Raw genomic sequence first — 19,715 nt, forward strand, 5'->3', positions numbered from 1 at the left:
GGTTGCGACAAAATCCAGTGCACAATATGGAATGCCAGGGTGAGGTTGCCTGTACTGGATGTAACTGCAGCACCAAACCAGCACGTGTGAGAACCAGGAAGGGAGGGGGCAGAGCCGGCAGGGGGATTAAGGGACTGGTCCCCTCATTGGACAGCTACTCCCACTGGAGAATGTAAGCTGGGATGGGGACAGACCAGACTAAGCAGGGCTACAACACCTGTGCGCCGCATGTGGACTAGATCAGAGAAAAGCCAGCCTGGGCGGATTATTCCTGCTGGTGCAAGCATAAATTAGAGTGGGTGAGGGTTGTTTGGGCTTAGCCGCAGCATCAGCTGGCAAAAGCTGGCACTGGGGGCTAATTCTGTCAGGTCAAACCACAGAACCACCTGCAGAGTGCATAAACCAGGATTGAGAGAGACCTGGGAGGGAAATAGTGGGCTCCTCCCTCTTGGGTTACTACTCCCTCGGGAGGGCATGAAAACTAGGACAGGGACTAGGGTGGCTAGACAGAGAGACACTCAACAACATCCGTGAGGGCTGGATAGTTGAGCTGGTTAGATGGAACTAAGCTTTAATACCCATTGACAAGTACAAGAGCCAAATGGGATGTGGGACAGGCTGGACAAGTCTGCTACACATACTGGCAAACCAGGGTAGGGGCGGGCCTGGTGGGGGTTATTGTGGGTCGCCCTGACTAGGCTGCAGCTCCCACTGGTTTATGTGAGGGCCGAGTATGTGATGGGCAGAACCAGACTGGACTGCAACACCCTCTGGTTCCAGTGGAAGTCGGAACTGAAAACAGAATCAACCCGGCAATTGCAACCACCAGCTGATCGTGGAGATGGACTGTGCTGGACCCTGGGCTTGCTAGAACATACACGAATCTGGTCTGGGAATACCTCAAAGTTTATTTTGGGATCTCCCCAATCGAACTGCTGGACTCAGAACCCTAGCCAAGAAAAGACAGAAGAAAGAACAAGTCAATCAACCAATTCAGCTATATGTTGGGCAAATGGAGACTCTGTGATGGACTATGTCAATCAGTGGATTCTTCAATGACCTCATCGCGCTTGGAGTGACGAGACTGGCAGCGATTCATAACTGGTGAACTATCAAAACCACTTAAGCAAGTATCTCAGAGCATGCCCCACATCCGGGACTTGGGTTGGGTGGGAAACTGGGTGGGGCTTCTCCCTCCATATCTCCCTGTACCTCAGATAGAAGAAGGAAACAATATGGAAATAATAGTCTTACCCACTTCCCTATGGCCCTTGAATCTTTTTACCGTAATTAACTATGTAAAGATTGTCAAAAATTTAAAAAAAATTAAAAATAAAAATGCTTGACCCAGATCATAGAAATCAAACTTATATGGCCTTAGAAGTCATGAGGAACAAAGATTTATTGGATCACAACAATAATATGGCAGAATTCAGTAGCTGTGACAGAAGCTATATGATGTTCAAATCCTAAAATACTTACATTCTGGCCTTTTATAAAAAAGTTTACTTATCCTTGGTCTATAGTCACAAACATAGACATAGATGTGTAAAAATAGTACAAGTGGTGCTCAAAAAGTTTATGGGAATTCTGTATTACACAAATGTGCTAGAGCTGCCACCATGGTACCGTGCGTTATGCTGTTGCCTACGAGGCCAATATAAATAAGCATGGGTTCAAGGTTTGATTTTTCCCCTTCCAATCCAGCTTCCTGCTGGCGTGCCTTCCAGCTGCCTGCTGGTGTGCCTGGGGAAGCTCAAGTGCATGTGTCCCTGCACACAAGATAGAGTTCCAGCCTCCTGGTCTTGGCCAGTGTGGCTACTCGGGGAGTGAGACAGAAGATGGAGGATTCTCTCTTGCCCTCTCTCTCTCAATAACTCTGCTTTAAAATAAATCAATACATCACTATTTCTGGATTTCATTTTTAATTATATTTTCTTGTGAACGTTTTGCAGTTTCTCATCCCTATATGTTAGACTCATTTTACAACTTCATGTGGGGTGACATTTGAATCATACATCTGACTGTTTGACTTTCTCTGTTAAAAAAAATATATTTAGCAGATTTTTAACCTTTCACATGAGTTTCACCAGCCATTCTCCCACAACCCAGTATACTGTTTGTATGACATTGCAGTGATTTGCTAATCTCCATGTTCCCATGAGATGTTCCTTAAGATGATCATCAGTCCAATTGAAGAATAGGCAAAACAATGGTTTGCTGTTGTAATTTTTTAGTTGGTTCATCAATTTCAGGCAGAAGGAGTCTGCATCAATCAAAAGCTGTTAGCTTTTAAAGTGGAAATTCCTATTATTCTAGTCTTGGTAGCAGGCACCAGGATTATAGCAGAAAAGGAGCCATGCATGGCTCTTCCCATACTGGAGTTCAGTGTTTACGTCTTACAGAAAGTCAGGCTATTAGTTTAAAACACAAGATTGAGTAGAGCATAAAGAAAACACCAACACAATCTGTAAGAGCCGAGACTTCCATGAGCAACACGCAGTGTCTACAGCCGCACATATCAATGCCCAGTCCCATGGAGCAGTCAGAGGAAATGGGGTGTGAAACTGACATTCAAGTTAAATAGTGTTACATCTCAAGATTTGAGACTCCACAAAATGGTTCGCCATGTATTTATTTTAAAAATTATATGACATCTTCAAATACATTAAAATGAGAAGGAAGCCAGGTGCATGAATACCAGTTAGTGATCAGCAATCTAATGGGTGAAGACCTGTGGTCATTTAAATAAGCAGGAATAAGAAACAATTTTATTTTTGTCAAGTATAATGACTAACAAATCAATATAACCTTCTAGTCAGTGTTTTCTGCAATTTTGTCTATTTTCTCCATGGCAGGGAATTGTATTTAGGTTTCCGTTTTATTTAGTGAGATTGCTGAATTCTTCATTTTCAAACTTGAAATAACTATTATTATATGATTAGAAAAATGATAAATGCTTATGTAAAGTTTTGCAATATTTAAAAATAGGAAGAACTTTAAATATAAAATACTCAAATTTTATCATCTTTAGGAGTAGCATTCCTTGAGGGTTCATCGTGCTTTTTGCAATAAATGAGCTACCTGCACTGTTTAATCTACTCTTCATAATTAATCTTGGTAGATGGCTATTCCTGTGACCTTTATTTTACTGACAGAGAAATAAAAATTGTGAAAAGTAACTTCTGCATGAGGCTGTGTGACTGGTTGGATCACAGATTCTTCAGCAGCATTCTCTGTGTAGAACTCAGGGGGCTGTGTACCTGGATACAGAACTTAGACCTTTGTTTTTTACCAGCTTCTGACCAACATGTAGAATTTAATTATAAAAGTAAGCAATGAGGGCCCAGCAGTGTGGCCTAGCGGCTAAAGTCATCGCCTTCAACGCCCCAGGATCCCATATGGGTGCCTGTTCTAATCCCAGCAGATCCACTTCCCGTCCAGCTCCCTGCTTGTGGCCTGGGAAAGCAGTCGAGGATGGCCCAAAGCTTTGGGACCCTGCACCCGCGTGGGAGACCCAGAAGAGGTTCCTGGTTCCCAGCTTCGGATCGGCGCGCACCGGCCCGTTGCGGCTCACTTGGGGAATGAAACATCGGATGGAAGATCTTCCTCTCTGTCTCTCCTTCTCTCTGTATATCCGGCTTTCCAATAATAATAAATCTTTAAAAAAAAAAAGTAAGCAATGAGTCACAGTACTATCACCAGTATTGATAGCCTGTTCACTAGCAGAAATCACATATTTTCTCCTATCACGTTACTATCGCTACAGATCTATTCAAGTAGGGTTTACACTCAGTAATGGCAGTAGTTATTTCATGACAGTAGCTGTTAGATCCATACCCAGCTCTTGGGATTCATATTTTAATATGTGTCATCACATCCCAATCCAGCCACCAGGCTTACCATTCAAACATTTTGCACTACCTCGAACCTGTGCCACCCTCCCTCACAGCCCGTCCTGTTGTGGTGAGTTCAGAAGACTTGTTTTGTGTGTGGAGTTGGTCACTAGAGTGATGTGGAAGGAATTTTGACTTCTGGCTATCATTTCAGGCCTACCTCACAATTGATCCCAACTATTCTAAACCTTTACGTATTTCTGTGTAAATGGAAATGTCTAATAAAGTAGAAAATGGCTATTCCTCCACTAGATCTGCCTTTTGTTTCTTCCTGCACAAGCAGAATGACAATATTCCCAACCTTCCTGGGGACTAAAGGTGACCATGAGACTGAGTTCTGGAAAATAGAACAAGCAGGACGTTGTAGACATCCGCTGTTGGCACAACAATAAATATCCACAGGCTGATTCACAGTCCTGTAGAAGAGTCAGAGGGCTTAAGTAAGACACTGCCAAACTTTGTCTTAAAGGACTAGGCCATAAATACTTTAGACTTATAGATCCACATCCTTGTACAATGTCTCAACACTGACACTGCAGTGCAGGAGCAACCTTGGACAATGGATAAAGCAGTGAGTATTGGCCATGCTCCAATGGAACGCTCCAAGTTGTCAATCCCTACCCTGGAGGGGCAGAACCACAAGATGGAAGGAGCCTGGGTTCCCAAACAGCTGCAGACGCTCCCCTTCCCAGCTGCTGGATGCCAGCAGCACTTACCCAACTAAGCCAGCAAATGGAAGCCTCAGAAGCAGCTGTTCTGAGTTCCCATGTAAAGGAAAACCAAGTTCAAGCATCCATTATGCGTTTACCTTCGTATTCTGTGCAGAATGATTTTGGGCCTCAAGGATGCCAGTTTCTCCAACCCTTTACTCACTAGCGATAGTTTAAAAATGTTAATTATAAATGATAAATGACTAAGTACTCATTCTAAAATCTCCCATCTACAATTATATTTGGGCACTGTGAGCTTAAATTCTTAGACTTTCAAGACACCGTCCTTACCAAAAGATATATAATAGGTTGCTTTATCAGGGTATTGCTATAAATAACACGTGAAGGTTGCTTTATGCTCATCATCTGACACTGAATGAGGCTGCCTTCTCTGGCTTTTAAAGTGCTGTTACATTAATGAAATGGCTCACTGCCACCAAGGATCAGCAGGGTAGTTTGGCTCAAGATTCTGATCCGTGGCGAATCAAAGATGCCACTCTTAATGAAAGTTTCCAATCTCTGCAAGCCCGCTGGCACTGATGTTCAGATGTCAGGGATACTTGAAATGGCTGGTCTGTTCATGTTTCACTGGTTTGGAATCTCATCCTTTATACCCATCTCGCTGGTGATTTTTGGTGTTCCTGCCATGTTTATTTATAAACAGATAAGCTCCAAAACAATCACTGACACATAAGAGAAGGCATGGGATAAATCAATAATTTCTGGGTGAAGCTCTTTAAAATTTAATGCTAAGTGATATATTGTTAAAATGGCCCAATGTGCATTTTATTTTCTAACAACAAAGTGAGACAGTGGTAGCTGTGTTAACAAAATTTTAGTGGCTGACAGGGAGGGTCGGACTCAGTGGTGGAGATCTGCACCTGTCTGGTCTGGTAGCATGTGACCTGGGTTGCTAGCACTGGCAGTCAACATTAAGAAACTTTCATGATCATTATAAAACCCACAGCAATTATAAAATAAATGACTGGGCATAAAAGTAAAGTAGCACAATGTTTCCTAATGGGAAGCATGCAGATGAAAGCCTACAAAATTCAAATTAATCACGGTACTGAGAAAAACCACAGTTGCCTTCCAGTATGGATAATCTTGATATTTCTCTCTCCTTTTTGTAGTCATAAATATTTGGATGATAAACACATTTTTCTGATACAGAAATAAAAGTTGATGTGACCCTTACTTCCTTAAGATACTACCCTGAAGATAGTATCACCTGTTGTTTTCAGGCTGTTTAGCTGGAGAAGCACGTGAGTTAATGGCCCAAGTGGGGTGGCAGAAGGGGACCTTGAGAGGACACGTAAGGCTCATTTGCTCTATCAGTTTCCAGTGTATTGTATTAAAGCTTACACTCATAATAGCTGCTTACGAAATTACCTTATCTTTAATTTATTGCAGCAATTTTGTGGCTTGAACAGGTAATAAAAATGTGTGAAGTCATCTTTGATTTTAAATGTGGAGTAAAAAGGAATAGTATGCATATTCAATGTTGACTGCTATTTTCCTAAAGAATGTCGAGCATGGAATGAACCATAACTGTAAGAATGCACTCATTTATTTTAATGACACTCAAATATTTTGTATTGCTGGTTGTCAAGGACTCTATTGTAAGGAATGAAGGAATTTAAAAATGTAGATGGAAATAATGGGCACAGTATTTTCTACATTCTTTTTGCGTGAAATGCCAGTTTCGCCATTTCCAACAAGTAATAAGTTAGAACTCATGCCACATAAGGAGCTACACCTTGTGACAAAAGTTTAAAAGCAGACTAAGAATCCAAAAATGGGATGAGATAAAGATTACTAACCTTGACATATCAAGGACCTGCATAATTTGTCAGAGACATGCAACGGGTCTAGTGATTGTCCTCTAATTTCATCCCTTCAAAAATCCCATAAGGCAAAAGTATTCACCCTGGAGTTCAAAAAGGATCACTAAGTGGTGCAAACAAGTTACAGATGAAACAGGAGATGATGTGTTTGTTTGTATTACAACATCCTGCTTAATTCATACTCACATGGTAGACATTGAAAGAATACTCTCCCACCAATATTTTCTCCACTACAGGAGTAAGTGTTTTCTTTATTAAAATTATGTTGTCGGATAACCAGGACTAGTTAAAAAATCAGTAGATAAAATCAACAAGCAGAGCACAGAGAGTCTGCAGGTGGAGCATCCACCATACAGGGGGATCATAAGTTCCAGACATCCGGTTTGGAGTCAATGCACTATTTCATCCTAGAATAATAATAAACATTAGTCTCTGGGGTAGGCATACTAATGGGTTCCAAACACATTTATGTCCTTACCCTAGGAGCCTGTAAATAAATTACATGGTAACTCTGCAGTAGTGATTGAGAACTGGAGCAGGAGAGATTATTCAGAATTATTCAGGTATGCCTATTGCTTGTTTGAGGTCTATGAAAGGAAGCAGAAAGATGGAATCTGAGATGAGGCTGCAGTGCTGCTGGCTTTGAAGATATGAAAGGGGACCATGGGACAAGGAACACAAGTGATCCTTAGATGCTAGAAAAATGCAAGGAAATGGATTAAACCTAAGAGTTTCCAGAAACTAAAGAATTCTTATTGGTTTGGGCCTTGGGTTTGGGGGAAAGTGCCGCTCCTCACAGTGTGGCAGCTGTGGGGGGTGCCCCTGCCAGGTCGGACCCAATGCTGGGGGCTCACACCAAAGACACTGCCGCAAAGCAGTGAACGAGTCCTTGGCGTCCCCCAGGGCGGCCAGTGCACCATGTGGTGCCAGGCTTTGCCTGCTGGCCACCTGGCGGCAAACTCTGGGTTTTTTTTTTTTTTTTAAAGATTTTTATTGTTATTGGAAAGCCGGATATACAGAGAGGAGGAGACACAGAGAGGAAGATCTTCCATCCGATGTTTCACTCCCCAAGTGAGCCGCAACGGGCTGGTGCGCGCCGATCCGAAGCTGGGAACCAGGAACCTCTTCCGGGTCTCCCACGCGGGTGCAGGGTCCCAAAGCCTTGGGCCATCCTCGACTGCTTTCCCAGGCCACAAGCAGGGAGCTGGACGGGAAGTGGAGCTCCCGGGATTAGAACTGGCGCCCATATGGGATCCCGGGGTGTGTTGAAGGCGAGGACTTTAGCCGCTAGGCCACGCTGCTGGGCCCAACTCTGGAGTTTTTAAAGATATGTTTGCTGCCTGGGGACACCCATGGCTAAGTCCAATTTTAGTGTAGGTGAGTAATGAATCTTGGGTGATTCCCAGTGACAGGGTCATGGAAGTTTTAGGCAGGTGTGGGGACTGAGACCTGGTGGTTTGGAGGGAAGTACCCAGGAGACAATTACGGTTAGTTAGATACACCAACCCAATTCGGAATACAGAAATGGCCTGTTTGCCTAGAACATCACTGATTGTCACACACTAGCCCACACCAATGCTATGGATGGGGGCCTCTTTGGCAGTGATGGGTACCATTACCCAACTGTTTGGTGGAGTGGTGGAGTGGTCACATCTGGCAGGGTCAAGACTCTATCCAACACGCGAGAGAACTTGGTCTGGGGGTAGACTCTATGGGGTTGTGTGGGCCCAACACTGTGGAAATACAAGTTCCCCCTGGTTAGCTCGCAAGCTGGGGTTGGGATGGACTAAGCTAGATGTGACCATGCCACCTGCCATCACACACGGGTGCAGGAACCCAAAACAGTCAGCGCAGGTCAAGGCAGCAGCACCTGAAAGTGCATCCTTTAACAGGATGTGGGGTGAGCCGTGCTGCAACTGGAAGGGGACAGAATGGGCAGGGCTGAGCAAACCTTAACTCACAAGAAACAACAGAAATCAGGTTGGAGCACAGGTCATGCCAAGTAGGTCCTTGCACCTACTGATCTGCATAAGACAGGGATGCTAAGCCACAGCATCTAAGGGGACAGGACAAGAGAGGGGCTCGACCAAGTTGAATCAGAGCAACCACTGGCCTTCACAAGATCTAAGGCTGGGAATAGGCCCAGTTAGGCAGCTAAGGGGATACTCTAGCTGGGTTGAGTTTCCCACCAATGAGCGCATGGGCTGTAAATGGGGCTGCGTTCCGATCAGGATATGAGTGTAATCCCACTTGGCACAAGTGTGGACTGGGAATGGAAGCACCAAGCCAGGCCAGAATCCAATACCATCTGGTGCTCTGCAGGACCAGGGGAAATGTATGACAGACTAGGCTAGGTCTCAGCCCTTACTGAACCATGTGTAAGCCGTATGGGGGTAAGGAAGAGCCATGGCTGGGTTGAAACATCCAACAGTAAGAACCAGATTGGGTTGAAGAACAGTCAGGAAACACCACTGTTCCTGCTAGGACAGGAGGTGAACTGAACAGGGCTGGCTCATGGACCCACTGGTATGCACGAAACCTGACACTGGGAGAGTTTCTGATGGAGGAGCCTGGGCAACTCCTCTGGCAGGACACAGTCCCTGCAGGTAAGCACAAGAAGCACAATAGGAAACAGCCCAGAACAGGCTATGGAAATTATCCCACTGGTATACACATGGCATGGATTGGGGGCAGACCAGGCTGAACCTGTTCACATCACCCGCTGGTGAGTCTGAGCGCCAGAACAGAGTGTGGGTCGAGCCAGGTTCGGTTGCGACACATACTAGTACACAATAAGGAATGCCAAGGTGAGATAAGCCATACCAGATGTGGTTGCAGTGCCCAAACAGCACATGTGATAATCAGGGGGAGGAGGCAAAGCTGACAGGGGAATGTGGGCTCCCCTGCTGGACAACTACTTCCATTGGAAAGCGTGAGTCGGGATGGGGGCAGATCAGAATAGGCAGGGCTGTTACACCTGTGGGCCTCATGTGGGCTAGATAAGGGTAGGGCCACAGTGGGCTGACTGTTCCGACTGGTGCAAGCACAAACCAGAGTGGGTGAGGGTTGGTTGGGCTAGCTACAGTACTAGCTGGCAGAGGCTGGCACTTGGAGTAATTCTGTCAAGTCAAATGCCAGAACTACCTGGAGAGTGCATAATCTGGGAGTGAGTGTGGCCTAGAAGGGAAATAGTGGGCACCTCCTTCAGGGCTACCACTCTCATTGGACAGCACGAACACCAGGACAGGGGCAGGGGTGGCTGTACAGAAGGGCACCTGCCAGTAGGTGTGTGGGCTGGATAGTAGGTTGGTTGGGTTGAGCTGGGCTTCAATACCCATCGACACGTGCGAGAGCTAAACAGGATGTGGGACAGACGTGACAAGCCTGAAGTGCGTGCTGGCAAGCATGGGAACCAGGGTAGGGGGTAGAACTGGTGGGGGTTATGGAGAGTCGCCCCAACCAGGCTGCAGCTTCAACCGGTTTGCGTGAGGACCGAGTATGAAGTGGGCAGGATCGAACTGGACTACAACACCCATTGGTTCACGAGGAAGACAGGACAGGAAACAGAACGAACCCAGCAATCCCAACGACCAGCATGAGCATAAGCTGATTGGTGTGACGGATGGTGTCGGACTCTGTAGTAGCAAACTCGCACAAGAATCAGGCCTGGGATCATCTCAGATGAAGTTTCTTTGGAGATCCCTCCAACTGAACTGCTGATCTTAGAACCCCAACCATGAAGAGACTGTCAGCCAGTGGATTCTGAATAGGATTCATTGTGATTGGAACTGAGATTGGCAGCAATCCAGAACTGATGAACTATCAAAACTGTATGAGCAGGACCCTCAGAGCGCGCCTCCCGTTGGGGATCTGGGAAGGGTGGGAGGTTGGGTGGGGCTTTTCCCTTTGTTTTTTTCCCTGACCCCAGATACAGGGTAAAATGATATTGATGTGGAAACAATGGTATTACCCACTTTACCTGTAGCCCTTGACACTTTGTTCCCTAATCAACTAAATAAGATTAATAATAATAATAATAATAATAATAATAAAAAGAATTCTTATTAAAACTTGATATTAGCGCAGGAAGTCTCTGAACTCCAATAACAATAAAAGAGCAAGTTTGGGTTAAATCAATGAAGGTATTACAGCAGCAACAGAAAACTAATACCCTTTAATCTGTGAAAGTGTCCTGTTTGCACAATACATGTAAGTGATGGAGTTGTTAACAGATCAAGCTCTCACCTTGAAACATACACAAACAAAGTGAAAAGCTTCCATGCCAATCTCTTCTGGGGTTTGGTTTTGGGGGTCTCTGAGGCCCAGCAAAGATCATTGCATATGATTTGAATGGATTGCTATCAATTTACTATTCTCGATTCAACAATGTTGTCAGATAATAAGGAGCAATCAACCAATTATCAAAACTCTTGTAAAATTAAGTTTAGCAAAAATACTATATTATACCGTTCAGATGTTCTAGCTCAGAATTCGGTTGTTTGTCTCCCAGAGACATGGGGTGTGAGTATCCAGTTAGCATCGCCATCAGCACTAGAGCGAGAGGGGCTGCAGACAGTGGACCAATGGGAGGGGAAAGGCATCAATTTCTTCCAAGGGTGGAAAGTCACAAAAGGAAATAATTAGTATTGGGCAAGAGAGCTTCATTGAACCATTTGGTTCTGTCTGGATACACAACACCTGTGAGAAAACAACCCTACCTTCTCGACTTGCGGATGTTTATAATTTTATAACCAGACAAGAAAGTGGCTTAGGATTAAGATATCATGGTTAGTGGAAGGAATAAACTATCACTGCAGATCACAGTAAACCCTAATGAGATCTTAAGCCACTGGTTCAATCCCCAGCATTGAAACGGGAGCCTCTTATATGCATTATCACTCTTAGTTTCTTGTCATCTCTTCCAAGGACATGAATTCTGCCTTCCCAAGTCTGTCTCATACACTTTGAGATGACTAGTTTTTAAGAGGGCTCCTGCACATTCAGCAGCAATCATACAGCTTTCTCTTTTTGGTTGTTGTTCCCCTTGCTTGCAGCCAGGATCCTATCCATGCATTTTCTGCCCCCAATGAACGTGTTGAAGACTCGTTGAATTAAACTTAGTTTTTAATTCAATTTTTCTACAAACTTTTGGAAGTCTGTACAGTAACTCAGTCTGTGACTTAATCCCTGCTTGCACACCAGCCCCACCTGCAGAAGCTTTGAACACTAGTTGCTTGAAATCAGTGACAGCAAGACCCAAGCATCCAGATTTCTACAACTGTCAGACGACGCTGATGTTCATCCTCAAAGCATTACTTGCTTAACGCTTCTTCTGCAGTATACTCTTTAGAATTAAGGAGACCTCGCCTGAATCTAGTTTCCTCTTCCTTGGGCTGTGACTTTCAACCATCCTGCTTGTGGCCTGGGAAAGCAGTCAAGGACGGCCCAAAGCCTTGGGACCCTGCACCCGCATGGGAGACCCTGGAGAAGCACCTGGCTCCTGGCTTTGGATTGATGTAGCTCTGGTCATTGCAGCCACTTCGGGAGTGAATCATCAGATGGAAAATCTTCCTCTCTGTCTCTCCTCCTTTTTGTATGTCTTCCTTTCCAATAAAAGTAAATAAATCTTTAAAACAAAACAAAATCTTGTAATGGAAGGCATTGTGGTGTAGATGGGTAAGTCACAGCTTAAGTCACTTGCATCATTTCTGGGAGCCTGACTAAGTCTTGGCTCCTCTCCCTTGTATTTAGTTCCCCGCTAATGCAGACAGCAGACCCACATGCTTGGGCTCCTCGATCTGCAGGAGAAGCCTGCATTATGACTTGACTCCATGCTTTCATGTGATCGGGGAGCTCTAGAAACATATTGACCTAGACCAACCAAACAACTTAGAGACAAGAAAAGTCGCCCAGTCCCAAGTGGCTGCTTTTTAATTCCTGTTTTGTATTTGAGAGGGGAATGCAGTGAAGTAGGGAAGGAGGAAGAGAAAATCTCCAGTTTACTAATTTATGCCTCCAAATGTCTGTAACAGCTATGCTGGAAAAAGCTGTGAGCCAGGAACTCTGTTGGTCTCCTAGAAGGGTGGACAAAGACTCAGCTTACCCTCTGCCTCCCAAGGCATGCACTCCCAGTCCCTGCTGGGATTGGAACTGTGAGCAAAACTGGGACTTGAACCAGGCACTCACACATGGAATCAGGCATTTCAAGCATTAAAAAAAATTATTTTTCATGGTATGATTTTTGTTAAAGGATGGTGAAGTTCTGGAGATACAGTTTATAGACAGTAATTATAGTTAACAAGAATGTACTGCTTACTTGAAATTAGCTAACACAGAACTTATGAATTCACCCCTAACATATGGAAAAAAATTACATGAGGTGACGTATATCTTAATCAGCTTGCTTATTATAATCATTTCATAATGTATACTGTATATGAAAACATCACATTGTATGCTTTAGAAATATATATACATATATGCATATGTAGAACTTTTATCTGTTAACTATGCATCAACACAATTGGGAGCGCAGGTGTTTGGAATAGCAGTTAAGATGCTGCTTGGGATGAGCATATGCTAGATCGGAGTGCCTGGGTTGGAGTGCTGGCTCCACTTCCTCAGAATGTGCACCCCGGGAGGCAGCAGAGAGCGAATCAAGTGCTTGAGGCCCTGTTACCTAAGGAGATTTGGATTAAGTTCTGGGCTGCTGCTTTTGGGCTGCCAGTTGGTGAATGAGCCAGCAAACAGAGTATCTTGCTTTCTCTGTCACACACACACACATACACACACACACTTCTGTATTTCAAATAATTAATAAATATTATTTTTGATTGGGGTAAAAGAAACTTGAGCTCTTCTGTCCTGTTCACTAGCATAGCCATTCTGTCAGTACCTCCAATCTTCCAGATCTATTTGTGGTCCTCTCAACTAAAAGCCTTGGTTGCGTTTTTAACCTGCTTGTGGCTATGACTGAGATCTCTCTCTGTCAGTAATAATTCTGGTTAAGCACATGAGCTGCTTTGCTTCTGGTTATCTCAAGCACATATTCACAGCCCACCAAGGTGTCCCATTGGTTGGCACGTCCTGGTGATATTCACTATTAAGGCACTGATGAAACCCTTGGTTAGCCATGGCCAGAGTGACATCATCTCTTACCTTCCTCCTTTTGCCTGGCTGGTTTTGTCTTATCTGCTTGGACATGTCACCTCTGACCTGGAAATAGTCCCCACTGCATCTTCCTTCACACAACTAGGGAAGGAATGGAAAAGGGTTCCTTCTCATGTGCTGACCCTAATGGGTTGTTAGAGGAGTGCCAAGGGGAACAGCATCTGACCTTGGTGTGTCATTAGTCCTGCCTACCTTGGGTGACGATATGGGTAGAGTCGTACATTCAATGAGGTTGCATCTCTGACAGGACAGCTTCTTCCTTTCTCCAGGGCTGATATTGTAACTCCAGGTTCTTGCAAGATCTCTTTGTATTGTTCTATTCAATCCTCAACTTTCAGGAAAGAACTATTTCTGCAGCATTAGCATTTCCATTCATATTTTCTATTAAACTTTCTGCAAAATGAAATCTGTAGGGATTATGTCTTTTCCCCAAAGAGAACAGATAAGCCAGTATTTTTGGCATTGGGGTTTGGATCTTCCCAGCTTCAGCACAGATAAAGGACCTCTAGACTGAGTGCTTCTCAAAAAGCCCTCTCCTTCTTGGCTGTTCCTTATCTTTTCCTCTAGATTGTCCTCAGTTTCTGGTCTGTTAGAATAAAAGGTTGCTTCTGTCTTACAGCCAAAATGTGGATACGAAGGCTTGAGAACTAGCACACAGTTCGATCCCAGCTGCCTGCACAGAGCATTCTGCCTCCAGGCACACTTACCTGTAAGCATCATTTCCTACAAAGAGACATCTTCACAAGGGAGCAGTGACTCAACTTACCTTGTAGTGGAAAAGAAACAATCCACAGAACAGGCTGTACAGATCTGCTGTGAGCAGGGAGAGGTTGACTGAAGTGGCACTGGTTTTCTTTATGACAACTGGCATAAAGCTGTACAGACCAAACATGCAGGCACTGAAGCCAACATAGAGCAGGCCTGTGGTGGGTAGAGAGAGACAAGCGTCAGGGCTCATCCAAGCCTTGCTCCGTATCCAGAGTGCACACCACCTACCACTCACAGCAGCGGTCAGCATTTCACCATGCTAACTGGTATGGGGTTTTTTTGGTACAAAACAGAAACACACACTGAAAAGTCAAGATTCCTGTCTGAGAAGGAACCTTCTGCTTCCAGTACTGCATAGCTGACATCTTGCATTTTCGGAGAAAGAGTGCCTCCTAGTGGCTGCATTCCCAGGCATCTGGATTCTCTGACTCCAAAACACTTGTGCCATCCATATATCATAGCTTTCTCTATATATACAATTATACCTAGACAAATAACTGTTAATTCCACAAATACTCCATTTTGCAAGGTTCTACACAGGAGTTTACAGCTAAATGTAGGCTTCAGTTTACCTTTTCCCAGATGCTGATATAATCAAGCATAAAATAATGAGATTAAAATTTACCTTGAAAGAATCAGACACAGAACAAGCGGAAGTGGCACAAATTAGTGGACCATTAAAAGTAACTTCTTTAAAGAAAGCTCTTGGTTAAATGCAGCTGGCTTGAGCCCTGGGCAAATAGCTTCCACTGAATTCTGGGAGTTTGACGGGATTTGTCAGGTACTGGATTTTCAGCCCTTCTAACTAGGAGCATCAGCGAGTTCCCTGAAGAGTTTTGAAAAGTACCAAGGGTCCAAATACTCTTTCTCTATGCTTATGATCCTAAATTTAAGAAAAGCCACAGTAGGGCCCGGCGGCGTGGCCTAGCGGCTAAAGTCCTCGCCTTGAAAGCCCCGGGATCCCATATGGGCGCCGGTTCTAATCCCGGCAGCTCCACTTCCCATCCAGCTCCCTGCTTGTGGCCTGGGAAAGCAGTCGAGGACGGCCCAAGGCTTTGGGACCCTGCACCCGCGTGGGAGACCTGGAGGAGGTTCCAGGTTCCCAGCTTTGGATCGGCGCACCAGCCCGTTGCGGTTCACTTGGGGAGTGAATCATCGGACGGAAGATCTTCCTCTCTGTCTCTCCTCTGTGTATATCTGGCTGTAATAAAATGAATAAATCTTAAAAAAAAAAAAAAAAAGAAAAGCCACAGTAGATCTACATGAAATGTTATTATGCCCATTAAGTGAGCAAACTCAGTGCAACAGCCCCCTCTAGTGTGGTGGACATGCCCTTACGGGAGGCTGGATCAGCCACTTCAATTTCTCATGTGTCTGTGCAGCCAGATAGTGTCATATGTACTTTGCTTCTCCATCAGAAGTTCTGATTCCTAAAAATGATCAATTGTCCTATATTCAGGTTTCAGGTTACTTACAGTATGTTTTCCTTTTAGTGAAATTATTAAAAATACAACAAATGCTGTATAATCAATGATTAATACATGAAATATGACAAAAACTAATTTGCCATTCCATAAGGAAATTTGTGATTAGACGACTAGGGATAAGATACATCCTTAAATTAATCTACGAAAAACAATCACTTGATCAGAACACATTATAGGCACCAGAGTGGCATTGATTCAGATAAAAGCATGACTGGGATAGGAAGTTCTAGAATCCTGCCCTTCCTGTCATCTCACAGAGCACACCATGCAGGGTTATGACTTGTGGGCTTTGAAGTCATGGGTAATTCAGTGGAACACAGAAGGGAAAGGAAGCTGAGAGCTGCTCTCAGGGCTCCCTACAGGAAAGGGCAGGGAGGCTGCTTCAGGCAGGTGGTTGGGTAAGGTTGTGTGAAGACAGCCTTTGCCTTAAATGCTAGAGAACTAAAAAGAGGCTGCCATAAGATGAGCAGAAGAAGAGCACTGCAGACAGTGAGATTTGCTCCAGAACTGATACCGAAAAGGGGCAGGGGTCTGCAGTGTTCCAGGAGCAGTGGAGACCAGAATGACTGGCAGAGTGAACAGAATGGCAGTGACAAGGGATGGGGATGGATTATACAGGGCCTAGCAAGTGTTGGAAAGGGAATTGTTTTAGCTGTGATACAAAGTTTTTGTGTATAGTAGTTGACTACAGTGACCTGATTCACATTAAAAAAGATGGCTTTGGCTACTCTGAGAAGGGACTGGAAGGAAGAAGTCAGGCAGGAGGCCAGTTGAGAGTGGAGTGTGCAAGCCCAGGCAAGAGAGGAGGGTAGCTTGCTGGGAGTGACACTGGAGAAGGTAAGTTGCTAAGCCTGTGAAGATTCAGCCACCCCGGTGACAGACAGATGCACACAGAAAGAGAAAGATGTCAAGGATGCCAGCGTTCTGTAACTTTAGAACTTGGTACATTGTGAAGTCAGTTACTGAGATGGAGAGAACCAGGGAAAGACCAAGTTGTCAGGGCAGATTAAAAAGATCCATCTGAATGTATTAAGTTTAAGATGCTTGTGCACCATCCAAAATTTGTCCAGTAGGGAGCTAGTGGCTCAGACAAGAGGTGTGACTTTATAAGCACAGCTGACAAGCCAAGGAGAGTGGGAAAGAGACACACAGGGGCCTCTCGCTTTGCTGATCAAACTGCCTCAAGATGATTTTCACCAAATATTCTAAATTTAATTTTCGAGGCTGCAGGAATTATTAGACATAGGGGACATGACTGGCATAGATACGGCACCACAGTTCATCATTTTGCTAGGCTAACCAATGCTTCTGTATGCGACTATCCTGTTTTGTAAAGAAAGCGAATTGGAACAGCATTGCTGCACTTCACTGATTGCTCTTCTTAGATGAACATTAGAGAGTTAATGGACATCAATAATGCATCTGAAGGTCTGACTTGCTAATCATATAGGGTTGCCAATGGATCAACACCATCAAACATGTGTAATGAACTACTTTTGGCCAACAACTACATAATAGCTGTGATGATTACATTTATAGACAGAGAAGAGATATGATTCCATCTTCTTTGAAATGTTTTCTCTTTCATGAAACATAAAATTCAATTGTTCTTGTCCTTATGTGCCAAAGACATAAAAGTTAAAAAAATTAGAAATAATAGTATCAGCTAATATGGCCCAGATGCTGATTAGGCATTGTGTGTTTTATACATGTTAGTTTATCTACATAGCAGTGGATGCCATTACTATGATGATCTTTTTTAAGCAAGTAAAGAATCAGCCTTTAATAAATATCAGTCAAGAAACACAGTCCATCCAAGTGCAACACAGGAAATTTTAACATGGAACAAAATGTGCCAAGGTATTTAAATGGCTAATGGGGAAACAGGAATGGCAAGGCCAGAGATTAGGAGTAGCAATAACTTTCTTGTACTCCAAAAGTTGAAGAAATACAGGAAGGAGGACATCACAGAGACCTGACTCACAACAGGGAAGCAAGGAGAAGCATATTGGCTTCTTTCTTCCTCCCTTCCCTCTGCATTCTCTGTCACCCCCAACCCCAGCTGGAAGCCCATTGACGGGAGTCTAGGCAGTGTGGCTGGCATGAGCCGAGCACAGCAATGGGAGGAATGGATCTGTGAGTAACCAGGCCAAACACCAGCTCACAGCGGTTAGGCAACTAGCCCTCAGGTCACATGATCAGTCTGACTTTGAATCCTGAGGCTGTATCACTAAGTACTGCTTAATTACTATGAAGAGAAATCAGATTCCCAAACAGTATCCTATCTAACCCTGATGAACACCTTACTCTATATATGAAACACATATGTGATACAGAACAGGGACTTCCAAAAGCTTAATGAAAATGGAATTAAATGATAAGCTCATTTTGGTATCAAAAATGTTTTAATCCATGCATATATTTTATACTATGCATTTCCCATCGATGCTAATTTATAAAATACTGATTTTAACACTTGAAATTAATGCTTGGGTGAAGCACTTCCTTAGAACAGAGACAGGAAGTGAAGTTTGTAAAGGGTGCCAGTTGGCTGGGTTGCTCGGTACAAGTTAGTCCCAGCACAGGCAGCAGAGAGCTTGGTCAAGACATCTCAGCCTCCGGGCCCGGCGGCGTGGCCTAGCGGCTAAAGTCCTCGCCTTGAAAGCCCCGGGATCCCATATGGGCGCCGGTTCTAATCCCGGCAGCTCCACTTCCCATCCAGCTCCCTGCTTGTGGCCTGGGAAAGCAGTTGAGGACGGCCCAAGGCTTTGGGACCCCGCACCCTGCGTGGGAGACCTGGAGGAGGTTCCTGGTTCCCAGCACCGGCCCGTTGCGGCTCACTTGGGGAGTGAATCATCGGACGGAAGATCTTCCTCTCTGTCTCTCCTCCTCTCTGTATATCTGACTTTGTAATAAAAATAAATCTTAAAAAAAAAAAAAAGACATCTCAGCCTCCTATTCAGCACTGATGAAAGGAATGCAGTATTTTTTTTTCATTATCTATTTATTTATTCATTTGTAATAATCTTTAAGGTCCGTCTTGCTCTATGGTCCCATTATTTCATGTTTAGGCAAAGGCCAGATCTCTTGCTTTGGCCTTCAGAAGAAAAAAAAATAAAAACAAAAAACAAACAAACAAAAACACAAAAGCCCAAAGAAGGATCACCTGCAACATGCCCAGTGAGGAAGCTTTCTACACAGCACACATCCCAGCCAGCAGAGTCATGAACCTCTCCTCCTGCCCCACTCCCCATGACATCTAACTGTGACATCATTTTACATTTGCTCACCATCCTTGAACACAATATGACAGGTGGGATCAAGAGAAGGCTTAAGGTCCTGATAGATTTCTGCCTGCAGCTGCAGCACTCTTGCTCCCTGAGAAGACACCTGTGAGCTTAGTGCTTGGATAATCACAACCAGGAAGTTCAGCAGGATAAAACAAAGCAAAAATCTGGGCCTGACATGGTAGCCTAGTGGCTAAAGCCCTTGCCTTGCACATGCCAGAATCTCATATGGGCACCGGTTCTAGTCCTGGCAGCCCCACTTCCCATCCAGTTCCCTGCTTGTGGCCTGGGAAAGCAGTCAAGGATGGCCCAAAGCCTTGGGACCCTGCACCCACATGGGAGACCCGGAAGAGGCTCCTGGTTTCAGATTGGCTCAGCTCTGGCCGCTGCGGCCGCTTGGGGAGTGAACCATCAGATGGAAGATCTTCCTCTCTGTCTCTCCTCTTTTCTGTATGTCTGACCTTCCAATAAAAATAAATAGATCTTAAAAAAAAAAAAAAGAAAAATCTAAGCACCAGTGGCTAATATCTACCTGGTTTCTGGTTTCAGT

The 19,715-nt window shown here is 44.4% G+C and overlaps 1 protein-coding gene across 1 annotated transcript in view; it reads right to left on the reverse strand.

The window, feature by feature from the left end:
* SLC35F1 (solute carrier family 35 member F1) overlaps nucleotides 1-19,715 on the reverse strand; it is a 410,909-nt gene that overhangs the window by 16,279 nt on the left and 374,915 nt on the right. Inside the window, exon 7 of the mRNA XM_004597582.2 lies at nucleotides 14,390-14,544. Coding sequence (XP_004597639.1) covers nucleotides 14,390-14,544 — 155 coding nt within the window. The remainder of the gene's footprint in view (nucleotides 1-14,389; nucleotides 14,545-19,715) is intronic.

The sequence above is a fragment of the Ochotona princeps genome, chromosome 1 (assembly GCF_030435755.1).
Source record: "Ochotona princeps isolate mOchPri1 chromosome 1, mOchPri1.hap1, whole genome shotgun sequence".
Classification (NCBI taxonomy): Eukaryota; Metazoa; Chordata; class Mammalia; order Lagomorpha; family Ochotonidae; genus Ochotona; species Ochotona princeps.